The 12780-nt window shown below is 39.2% G+C and overlaps 1 protein-coding gene across 1 annotated transcript in view; it reads right to left on the bottom strand.

Moving 5' to 3' along the window:
* Positions 1–11559: 11559 nt before the first annotated feature.
* The window catches only part of LOC122781004 (leptin receptor-like), a 37416-nt gene continuing 36195 nt past the window's right edge, over positions 11560–12780 (bottom strand). The window contains exon 15 of the mRNA XM_044044481.1: positions 11560–11685. Coding sequence (XP_043900416.1) covers positions 11560–11685 — 126 coding nt within the window. The remainder of the gene's footprint in view (positions 11686–12780) is intronic.

Raw genomic sequence — 12780 nt, 5'->3', positions numbered from 1 at the left:
TGCCAACAGTGTTCAATATTAATGACATATTGGCCTCAAGTGAGGACGACACAAATAGGCTTCTCAACTTTGTGGCCCAGTCCTGAACTCCCTGTCTTACCACACTCAGTGTCCCAGGATTCATGCCATCTCAGCTAAAGCGTACAGGGCATCATTACTCTTGTATGTCTTATCCAGAGTCAGGATCAATAAATCTATGGATCCCCCCTGACTAGACTCCAGTGTCCACAAGCCTCCTATTTTTATTTTTTTTGCTTGTCAATCCACAAGATCAATTATCCACTGGAACACACTGATGCATTGTGTGGCGCTTTGGCAAATGTTCATTAGTTGTTTTTCAATCAGTATGGATCAATAGCATGTGCTGCGGTGATTCATGCATTCCTACTCCTGTGTGTATGTGTTTGTGTCTCTCTGCAGCATTTGCATGCCGGAAGACACATTTGATGTGGAGTCAATTAGAGGCTCATGAAATATAAATGATCGTGCAGGTGAAAGCTAAAATTGCACTCAGAATCTTCCCAATTAAAATTCAAAGTTTCTTGTCCAAAGGCACGATCAGATTGATTAATAATGTAACTTAAATGAAACGGGCTTCCTTACTGTCACTTTTCTCCAAAAATCATGCTTAAACGAAGTTAGGAGACCTATAATTCGTTATTCGTTATAATTCATTCAAAGACCCCTTTGCTGTCTTACTTTTACACACAACACACACACGACAGTGTAACTGAATCATTAGAACCAGCACGTTTTCAGGATTTTTAATTGATCTAAACTTCGGCAGTGTTCGGTTTGATTCTTGTGGGCTTGCATCTCCAAGATGCTGCCGCTGCTGTGGCTAACACTGTCACATGATATAGGAAAGCTTATATGCGCTCTCTGCTGGATTCTAAGGTCTTCAATAGGTGCTAAAAGGTGACAGCCCTTATTTTTGTAAGTGGCTTGTTATTAATTTGCCTATTTAGCTTTTGCTGCTTTGCAGTATCCACAGAGAAATGTAACAGAGAGCTAATTCACAGTCTTTGCAGGTTCAACATGGTTTTCAATTTTTTATAAACATAACACAGGCCCATTGGGGTTTTGAACCAAAATGCCCACATCCACATTTTTTTTTTTTTTTTAAATTACTTTCAAATGTTATCAAGGTGAACAGATCAATACTTTGCCAACTCTGTCTCACATAAGTGTTTTCAGGTTTGCTGGCATGAGGATAGAACCTTCAGAGAATCCACAGCTGGCAAATTATATGCTCTTTTTTGTTAAATAATACAACAAAGACTTGTGTTCTGTTCGTGCTGACTCATCTTCTGCTTGTGCCGGGAGGAATAATGTTTTGCCATCAAAAGGCATTTCAACTTCATTACATCAGCCACAAGATGCACTTGTTTTGACCTCCCACAGTCTATTCACTCTCCACTTAAAAGCCTCGCTGTCATTTGTACATGTGATATTAACATACTGTAGGTTTGCAGAATTTCAAGTTCAATACGCTCAAAATCCTAAATGTAATCCTACGCAAATGAATGTGCCAGGGATTAATATAGCATATGTTGTATTTGGGCCACATCAATACACTCACACCAGTCAGTAATGATATTGGCAGTGTGTGGTTTATTTGAATAAGTACTGTGTTTGTTTGTATCATTCTAGCTAAAGTGTTTCATTTTGACACTGCTCATTCACTTATATGGAGACATTATTTAATGTTATTTGACTTGTGCTGATACAGTGCCACATTTGGTTGTATGTGCATGGTCCATAGTTGGAAATACCCTCATTATGGAGTGGTGCCAGTTGCAATATTATGTGCATTTTTCAGGAAAGTTGACTCAGTCTGAATCTGGGGCTTTCTGCTCTGTGGTCTGAGCTGAATACCATTTAAATTCAGTTGATAGCAGCCTTTTGTTAAGAGTTACTGTATGTTATGTTTCTATTATTTTCTACAGATGACTCACAGCAGAAAAAAAGTACTTCAAATGGCATGTTTGGTGAACTGTAAAATGGTTTGTTAGTTAGTTGGTCTAATTTTGTAGATTTTACAGTGTCAGATTATTATGATATTCTAACTCCTTCCTGCTCATATAGCATTTACTGCCCAATTATTTCTTGATTAGACTCTTAGAGCTAAATGCCCCCTTAATGGCTACAATTCATTATTATTATTATTATTATTATTAGCATTATGAATTGTCACTGTGAGAATATTTAACAATGCAGCTGGACTTTGTTAATTTGCCTTTTTTTGTTTTCTTTTCTTGCTTCTTATTCAACTCTGGTGGTGTAATTGCCTGGAGGGTGGTGATGTATGGTATGGGTGAGGCAGCTGATGGAGCAGATGGACCTTCTCTGAAGTTTAGCAGACCAGAAGGGTGGAGATCCATAGATTATCCTTTGTTCCTACATGGGTGTGGGATTTCCTAATCCAGTGTAACTGATGACCAAACATTTCTTCTTCAGCTGTTCTCTCTGTGAGACTTATCAGTTGCTCCTTCCTTAAATCAATCACCTATCAGTCAATCCTTTTGTCATGCCTACAGTATATATCTACCAAGGTGTGTCCAACTGTATTACATTATGCTGTATGTGGATGTTCACATAACTCCTATGTCTCTCCTCTGCATGATTAGCAGTTTCATGCTGAACAGGACAAAACAAAAAGGCACAGCAGATGGAAGTAAAACAGTGAAAATGAAGGATAACTCATTGTCTGATCAGCTCTGCTGTGGTTGTGTTTCCCATTCATGCGCTAATTTGTACATTCCTCTTACCTCTGGCTCAGTTGAGCGGGAACAGGAAATGATCGACCTCCCATTGCTAACCCTGTGGGACACTGCTGACCACAGCACTCAGTGCTAACCAGCATTACAAAGACATCATTACAAACAACATATGTGTGACTGATGGAGGCCAACTGCCTTCTTTCAAAAGAAACATCCTCATGGACAACAGAGAGCATCCTTGAAGCAACATTGTAGTCATGTCACAGTTGCAAAGGTCCTTTGGGGCATGCTGAAAATGCTCTTAAGTGAAAGGGATGAATGGAGGGGAAGGTGTAGAAAAGAGGGTCACTGACAGAATGATGTAATGCTCAGTCAATTTATGGATCCAGCATTAATGTAAGAGCTTGTTTTTTGTTTTTTTTTAAATATCTCATCTTGGATTGCCATACATATTGTTTAACAGATATTGCATTCATTTACCAGTGGCAGTGTGTTGCAAAGCGATGAACTGTGTGCAATATGGAGGCTAAACTTTGAATGTAAAGCTTCTTGCCATCTTGGCATCTTGCAGGTGGCTGTGTTAGATTTATGAGGTTCCCCATGAATTATGATCATCTTGAGTAGTTATTGACTCTCGCAGTGCGAACAGAGTAAGTGTGGCGTCAGACTGCGGCTTGAGACGGCTGTCATTTTGTGTTTGTAACTGACGAAATGTATTATTAAGCCTGTCTCCAGTGACAAAGAATAAGGTGTTCATTTTCAGTGTTTGTCTGTATTGATTACTGACAAATTCAAGGGAAAAAAACAGAACAATAAGAGAGACAGGACAAAAATGTCCCCTTCCATGGGGCACAAAGGATCAATGAATGGTTTGATAATTTTTAAAATGATGCAAATCATGTGCTTTGGCTTTTATCGTCACCAGATCTCAACCCAACTGAACACCTGTGGAAGGACTGACGTGTTTGCGCTCTCTACCACCATTTTATAAGCAGCAAACGAGGACATATCTTTTTGAAATAGTTTTCATGCCTACAGTAGAGTTCAGAGACTTGCGCCAAAGCTTTTCATTGATCTTTTCTATAATTTATCACCTATTACAACATTTCCCCCAGACTTTCTATCCAGCATCCGTGTTGTGCCAGTGTTCACGAGGATGTGCCGCCATATTCATGCAAGTCATTTTAATTCAAATGGCCTTGGAGTAATTTTAGGTAGGATTAGACCTGTTATTGTTTGTCTTTTGTATCTTAAGTTACAGCTTTTGACAAATCTGCCTGTAATTGCTTTTTTCCTATCACAGCACCCTTTCTCTCCTCCATGCTTTTCTCTTTTGCTTCTATTTATTCACTCACCTGCACCACAGAGCTTTTTCCCCCCCCATGAAAATCACTAACCAAGATTTTATTTACTCCTCTAGTCCATCCATATTGCATTTGCATATTAACATCCAAAAGAAATTCCATATTACCTTATAAGTCATAAGTGTGTAGTAATATCACTGCAGTGCACAAGCTCTGCTGCAGTGAATAACTTTGAATTTGAACTTGGGACACTCAGTAGCTAAGAAATGTGACTGCAACTAACTTAAGGAGCTACACTACTCTAACAACGTCACTGCTTACATAAAATGTGGAGAGGGACATGGAAGACTTGATGGTTTATGATTTGTAAGGGATAATCTTTGGTAGCACATCAACATTTAGGATTTCGCAAAAGGTTTTTCATTGGCGCTCAATAATCTATCTATTTAATAATTTAAAAATGTTCATTGTATTTTTGACCTTTTTTTCTTTCGTTTTAGGTGATAAACACAAACACCCCTTACACACACATGTACTATACACACAGTAATAGAGATTGAGAAGAGATTAAAAAACTATGTAAAAAAATAGAGCATTGACAACAGAAAATTCAAGTAAGAAAAGTTTGAGGGGTTTATATCTTCAGCCACTTGCAAAAATACAATACCATTAGAAAAATTAATATTTTGTCTCAGTGCGGTGTCCTGGCCTCGATCAATGAGGTCTTTTTCTGGAATCACTCAGCGTATTGGAAATGTCAAATCCATCTTGGTGGCCTCTGTAATGAGTAGAGGGGTGCTGCCTTAAAGTCATTCATTTTGTTTTATTGACCATTGAATTCCATAAGGAAAATCACACTCTGAGCCCTCAGTCACATGTTAATGAAAACACGGTGGACCTTGAATGTATTGCTCGAGGTCCTTCCAGAGTCACAGCTATAGAGCACATTTGGACATGCCTGAGCTAAATCAAATCAACAGCACTGTCACGCACTGGCCAAAATACAGTTGAGTTTATTTTCCTGTTGAATATCTTTTGGGAAGCGATTCCTTACTGAGTCCACCTCGAATTTTACGTATGAGTGTATCTGTGAGGCACTGCAGTATCTGTGCCATAAAGGGATTCTGTGCTAGGTAAAGTGGAAAGGCCTGGTTAAAAAGGATTATCACAGTGTGACTTACTGAAAGTTAAACTATCAATGCAGCTAAAATGAGTCATGTATTCATTCAACAGCAAAACCATAATAATAAGCTATCCATATGTGGGCCTTCCTTTTACTTGCAGGCATAGTGAAAGGCAATCTTAAGTGCCTTCTTGGCCAAGGACTTCACTCATAGGGAGTCCACTTTCCTTAAGCTCACTGTTGGACCTGCATTTGGTTTAGGCATGTAGAAAAAAATAAAAGATGTGCCCACTCCTACAGACCCAGGTAATTCTGTAAACAACAGGAAATAACACTTTACAACATGATACCTGGGCCCAGGGGAGACTGAATGTGTATTCAGCAATAACCCTGAAGAGGGTGAAGGAGGGAGGACTCATGCTGTCCAATTAGAGAACAGAGAAATGACAGGACCACTCATATCTGCAAAGAGCAGCGCGGTTCCTTCTTGACTTCTTAATGTTCCGTATTCAGCGACAAACTGTCTTAGTTTGGTCTGTAAGACGGCGTTTCTAGAGGCTCAGTGTTTTGTTGTCACTCAGCATTCAGCTGTTTGCTCTGCTGTGTGTGCAGCGTGTTGTTGACGGAGTTCTGCCTCATTTAGTGCACATCGTCGCTTTGTTCAAAGGGAGTGTGTGTGTTGCCTTTACTGCTCAGTCTGCCACTATGTGGCAGGTTTACAACTGTGTTGTCGTCTGCCATTTTCCAGTGACCCCATTTTCTGTAGCCTGGGGTGATACCCAGACTGTCATTTAGATTTGATTTTGCCACAAAGGATTCTAGTCAGGAATCTGGGGCCTGGAGGGGGAAGCAGGCAGCAAGGCCTGATGATGAGAGGAGGGGATTTGAATGTACAGCATATAATATAAAACAGTTACATGTGAGTATATGTTATTGCTGACCCCCGCCTAGTTTATGCATTTAAGGACAGTGTTTTTTTTTAACGCCATCTTAATATTGACAGAATTTAACCACATTAACCACACTGTTCAATCTTCTTCCATCTTCAAATCCTGCCTCAAGACTCACCTCTGGAGAAAGGCTTATTCACTCTCATAGACTTGGTTTATATTTCTTATATTTTATACACTTATCTTCAATATTTTGGTTTGTTTTTATGTTGTTGTTTTTTTTAATTGACATTTGCATTTTGTACTGTTTTCAAACTTTGTACGGTGGCCTTGAGTATCTTGAAATAAAATGTATTATTATAATATTATTTTTAAACTTCTCCAAAATGCATCTGTGTCTTTAATTCATAACACAGAACTAATTCTCCGTGACTAAATGCTAAAAGTGTCTCTGAAACCAAAACAATTCTGCAATTTTTTGTTTAAGACAAAGAAACAGGAGTTTGCATTTGTTTTTTTTACTAGATATTTCACGCAGCAATAAACATAAGAAAACATACTCATGACTAACAGATGATTTATTAAGTCAGGTGATAGTGAAGCTTAGGCTGGAGATATTGAATACTGAAGTAATAAAACAGACAAAATGACAGGAGTAATCCATATGTTAGTCCTGTTTTTGCCAAGAGGAGTATTCATACTGTATATAATAAAATTTTATAGGACACTTCAGCAAACCTCACAGGATTTAGACATGTGGGCTGGTTCTTTAGCTTTTGTGTGTGTGCGCGCATGTTTTTTCTTTTTCTTATAATAAGCCATATAATTGCCTTTGTTTATGCTGTGCAATGGCCATAAACTATAGTACTTTACTGAGCACTACTATTGGGATTGAACTGGGATTATACTGGTTAACAGCCACACGAGAAGAAGCAGATAATTCTTGTTTCGTCACTGTCAATCTTACTCCTCCAGGCAGTTTGACAGCATCTTAGTGTCAGGATTTCAGCAGCCCCTGGCTTCTAACCATCTTTGCTGACAACACCGCCATTTCTTGATGGTTGAAATTCATCCATCCTGTTGGAACAGAAATTTTCTCCTGTCTGTCCTTTCACTCTTCCCTTTCCTTTTTTCCCTGTGTTACGTGGCTATGCCTGTCTGTATTCTACAATCAATAACATTTAATGGCATTTAATGGACAAAATGGGGTATGACAGAAAATAGCTTCCATCTTGTAGTGGTCTTACAGAGACCGTCTTGCTTATCTGTGGACCACAGTCCAAATATAGCCTCTGTTTTTTTTTGTTTTTTTTTTGACAATTCATCCAACCTGAACATACTGTAGGTCAATAGTTAATGTGTAGCATCAAACATAGGTTGCTTCAGCAACTGTGGAAACAGTAGGCTTAGCATGACAAAAATAACAATAGTCAACATACACTTAAGCCAGCAAAATTGGTTTATCGTAGGTAGGTAGGTAGGTAGGTAGGTAAAGAGAACCATGGCCATGGTTGGACAGACACACACAACATTAGCAATGAACAGCAGTCTGTTGTGTTTTTGGACCATTCATCCACCTCCAGTTTAGTTTTTACAAGACACCCTAGCTCTCCTGTCCACACAAAATGACTTGTTTTGGCACCAGAAACTAACGGCTGCTTCTAGTAATGTGTAATGGTGAGAAAATACTCCCCCACTCCCTCTTTTTCACCTCAGCAGGTTTCAGCCACTGACACTTATCTGTCCATCATTAAAAGCTCATACTTCGTCTCCCTGGCTCTGCAGGTGTACCAAGGAATACAGGAATAGTATTTTGAATATTACCCTACATAATGGAACGCCATGTGGTGTCAATATTACTTTTCTGGTGTGAAGGAAAGAGTGTGAGCTTCCCTGCAGATTTACGTTAATTGGCTTGCTCCTTTATATTGTTGAGTCCTGTCCCGTGGCTGTTCTTCAGTACCCATTCACACCGATCCCGAGCATCCCTGCAGGTGTAGTGTGAAATCCATTTGTTTCAAGGCAGGTACTAAAGCACTCTTTGCCCATGACAGATCATTTTGTCTTCAGCCTCAGACAGTTCCTTTTGAGCTTAACAGGTATAATTCAATGGTATAAGTGAGGCAGCTAATAGTGGGTCATTAGAGAAACCTCCACCTAGACCCAAAGTGAGTGGTTTTGCCTTGATGCAATAGCCACCCATTGTTCCCATGTTGTTCCGGTGATAAGCAGTCAATTAGTAGCTACACTAAGCATCAGCAGGGGTCATGAATCATTAAGTCTCATCGTGTCAACCTGGTCCAACCTGGCCACTACAAAATTAACCCCTAAAGAAGCCAGTTTAACAGCCACAATTTCATTGTGCCTTTTGGCTTTTTAAGAGCTTCACGACAGGAACTGACATAAATAGGTCTTTACCCAGCAATAGAGAAGGGGACACTTAATCAGTGTTCTGTTCTTATGGCATGGTTAATGGCTGACCTTTTGAGAACGTGTAGAGGGATAGTACTGAGAAATGAGTCTGCCATCCAGAACCACTGATAACCTGCAAACTGACCTTGACTGTAGATGTTTGTTTGTAACTCCTTTGTAACAGCCACCACCATTAGCATGTTCTGGAGATATTTGGGGTTTGCCATTCCTCAGAGGTTTCTATGTGGAGATTTAGTACCTCATGCCACATGGTTTACTTCCTGACTGACAAATAGTGCAGACCTAATGAGAGTGAGGAATTTAAAATGCTAAATCACCACAGTTAGGGCACCACCTGTCTCTGGTGTGCCCTGGTAATTAACTTGCGTCACCACTTTCTCATTTCTGCTCACCGAGATGACATTAGCATAGAGCAGGTATGGCTCTGCGTATGGTGGACGAGGCACTCGGCTGATTGCATGCCTGTCCTGACCTCCGTGTCCAACACACAACGAGTGGTGACTCTCCAGATCATAATGAACCCATAGGATGTTTTGCGACTTCTCACAAATAAACAAAGGGCTCAAATGTTGGACTTGGTATAAATTAGCATTAATGACTTAATTATGTTTCTGGTCACTGCTCTGTTCTCACAATCAGGACTTCATTAAGTGGTGTTGGACACTTAACTGAAGTTCCTGTTCTGTTTATATGGTAGCTTGACAAGAGAACACCTGGCCCTATTTAGAGCTAACACAACAGATAAATGTTTATGAGCACCATGTGTCAACTTGATTTGCTTGATTCAATGAAGTATATAAACTGTATTTAGATGTGTGTTATTATATACTTTTTGATGTTGACTGCAGTGTGTGTGTGTAAAACACACACAGACAGCACAACATTGCCTGAGAATTTACTGAGATCACAGATTAGATTTAATTTTTTGAATAAATTATATTTGAACATGTTTTATGAAGTTGGAAGATCTCTGAATATGAAGCTTGGTACTATAGTAAATAATTAATGCCAGTAAATCATGTATGTGTAGACATGTTTGTCTTGATTGTGCGGATGTCATCCCCACTTCAGTATAGAAAAGTGGACATGCTTAGGGATTGACACAAGATCTTTCAGCGTAAACTTCCTTATTTCGCAGCCTGCCAGTGCTCTTGGGATTAGCTGTCAACATCGGGGAGATGTCAGTCTCAAACCACTGTGAAACAAATCACCCTGTGATGGTGAGACATACAGCGGAGGAGTGAGCTGCAGATGAGATGGCTGATTTTAGGAATACCAGTGATCAGAATGCATGATTTATAAATTGAATATTAGATTTGTAGCAGTGTCCACCACATCACAGCGTCCTGAATGAAATGCCGTAAGTGGGAAAAAAAAGTAAAGCACTTCAAGGCCTTATATCCATTTGAAATTTTACAAGAGAAACAGGCACTTGCTATGGAAGAAGTAGTCCAATGGTAATACCAGGAGAAGAATATTTATCCAGTGTTGACTCTGGTTGAATTACGCAGACACTTTTTTGGCCTCTTAATCTAGCCTGGGCCTGAGTTCTGTCAGATGTGCCTTAGGGACTTGGACCTAATAGCCTTTATCGATTTAGGCCACAGCAGTGAAAACCTGCTTTTCCCAGGTCTCATTTTAATGTGGCTTTTGCACCCATGACCACCAAACTGTCAATTGGTTTCTACTTTTTTATGGAGCTGTGGGAGTGAGTTAGTTAATGGTATTACCACAGTTTGAACATTAGAACTCAATTATCTGCCTGAGCCAGGTTCTAGGCCATATATTAATTATATTACCTGATAGAGTTGCATTAAGGTGGAAAAAGGTGGAAAGGAAGCACATATAATATGAAAAAGGAGCTGCAGTGCAGGGAAGGAGATATGGGGAAATAACAAACTTCAGTTTAGTCCTTTACTTCCTTTCGAACTGTGTTTAAAATAATACGTTGCTTATATTGTTGCATACACTCAGGTATTAGTTCTTTTTCCCATGACTTCTCTCCGTGATTTTTTTCTTGTATCAAATGCTGTCAATTATTGTAAATCTTGTCAAAAACCTAACTAAATAATTGAGCCCTGCGGTGCTGAAATTAGGTTTGATTTTAATATTCAAATCATAAAACTGTCCTGAGGCTCTTCATGTACTTCATTCACATTAGAGTTGTGCTTTGAAAATAGTATCAGAATATAGAAACACTACTTTTTAAACTCTCTTGCTCAGATTGAGTAAATGGTAACAATGGAGCTGTGTTTAATCCCAGGGGAAGCAGCCAATATGGATGCAAAAGTATCATTTCAGATTTTGTGGAAAATCTTAAACTCAACCATGTAAATGCTTCTGTTTGTGTGAAACTATAATTTTATCTCGACACAAATCAAGCTGAGAATTGAGCACTGTGCAGAATTGTCATTTCCATGGTGTAAGTGCACCGCTGTGCCTTCTTTTGTCTTACTTCAAGCTAATACCTGGGAGCTATAGTGAAAACTATCTCGTTGTAGCTTTTTTCTCTCATCTGTCAATCATTCTTAAAACCATTTTAATTATTTCACTTTTGATATAATTAATATTGCACAAACAAATGTATATGTCCAACAGTATAAAAGTATAGTTGCTTAAAAAGAGCATGAGTTCAATACTGAATTCATTTTATAAAGCTATTTATACAAAAGCAAAAAAGGTATGGAAACTGTTTTTATTCAGAGTAATTTTCTACTATTTCAGCTCCATGGATGCCTTTGTTTAGCACTCACCTCATTTTTTCCTTTAATCATTTGAGATCATGTAGAAAACCCTGATCTGAAGGTCAGTATCCGCAGCAGTCTGCAGCCAGAGTCTGCTTAATAGAGGCATGTTTCATCAGAGGACTTCTGCGCTTCCTGCAAGGCACAAGATGCACTTGATGCAGGTTTTCTTTTGAGAAAAATACAAGACTGGTGATGGTAATGACATTGCCTTCAGTTCATCGCAGACACTGATTGAAGAGTCTAGTTTGGCTTCAGGAGCTGTCAGTGGGACACATGCCATTGGAGCGGGTCACTGTGATCTTTCTGGCACCCACTGGAGCTCACAAATAGGCCCCCCTCTTAGTCTTCCTTCACATGTCCTAGGAGAGGGATGCGAGTCCCCAAGGGATGTTGCCTCTCAGCCAGATACCAGCCAACGCTGCCTCCTACTGCTGCTGTATCACCGTCATTAACGTACTGGCAGAACTGATGGATAAGGATCAGTTACAGAAGGATCATTCAGAACTGAAGGATAAGAGAGTTTTATAAACCAATCATTCTTCTCGAGATGCTAAGAGAATTGCTTCCATTGAGCCTTGAAAATCCCATCATTTCATTCCTTTTTTTTGTGATGTTTTCTGTCTGATGTGTCTGTCCTGTTTCCTTTCCACTGAAACTGTGATGAGATCAGACAGGAAAATCAATAAAGAAAACATTGTGGTTTAACAGTGACATGAAACACACGGACCCATGCATGTCTGTGGAAGTGACGTTTGTCAATAAAGCTGCGGTTGACGAAGGAGGTATTTGATTTAAGGAGGAACAGGTCTTTGTTTGGCTAATTAAAATTCTTGGGTCAGTCAAATATGACATTTATGTCAAGTAGTCAAACAAACAAACAAAAGAGACACTCACTCAAAAACGACAGCAGTGACACCGTGACAATTACATTGTATGCTCGACATACAATGTCACACATCCATATATCATCATTTGCACCTGCAGTGTTTATCTCTATTTACATATGTTTGTGTGCATGCCAGTTTGTTAAATTACACACCTAGAACTGATTAGCATGATTGTCTTGTTCTAGCAGGTGTGCAGTGTACTGCAGTGATACCAACAAAGAAAGTAAAAGCTTCCCACTCACACAACAGGGTGACTTTCAGCCATACTTTGCTTTGAAGTCAGATTCAAAGCATAAAACACAGATGCTGGGAAAAGATAAGATAGTGATTTTCAGTTATTATTTTTTTTTTCTTTTCCCCAGCCATCCTTTCTCTTTGTGATTGAGTGCAGGTTCACGGTCTTTGTGGTCACAGCACGTTCTCATCACAAAGCCAATGCTGCATCTCATGTGCCTGTGTGGAAGAACGTGGCTAAACTCTGGAAATAGACATGTATTGATAACAATAATAATAATAATAATGATAATAATAATACAAATAATAATAACAACAAATTGTGCTTATTTCACTGTAACTTCACAGGTGGCAAGTTTTTTGGTGCTCCGAATCAAGTGTTATAAAATATAAGTGCCGCACACTTGCTTTAACACGTCCAGCTTGAATTTGTATCTAC

The sequence above is a fragment of the Solea senegalensis genome, linkage group LG14 (assembly GCF_019176455.1).
Source record: "Solea senegalensis isolate Sse05_10M linkage group LG14, IFAPA_SoseM_1, whole genome shotgun sequence".
Taxonomy (NCBI): Eukaryota; Metazoa; Chordata; class Actinopteri; order Pleuronectiformes; family Soleidae; genus Solea; species Solea senegalensis.
The sequence above is the reverse complement of the archived record's forward strand: the minus strand, read 5'-3'. Positions and strand labels throughout refer to the sequence as shown.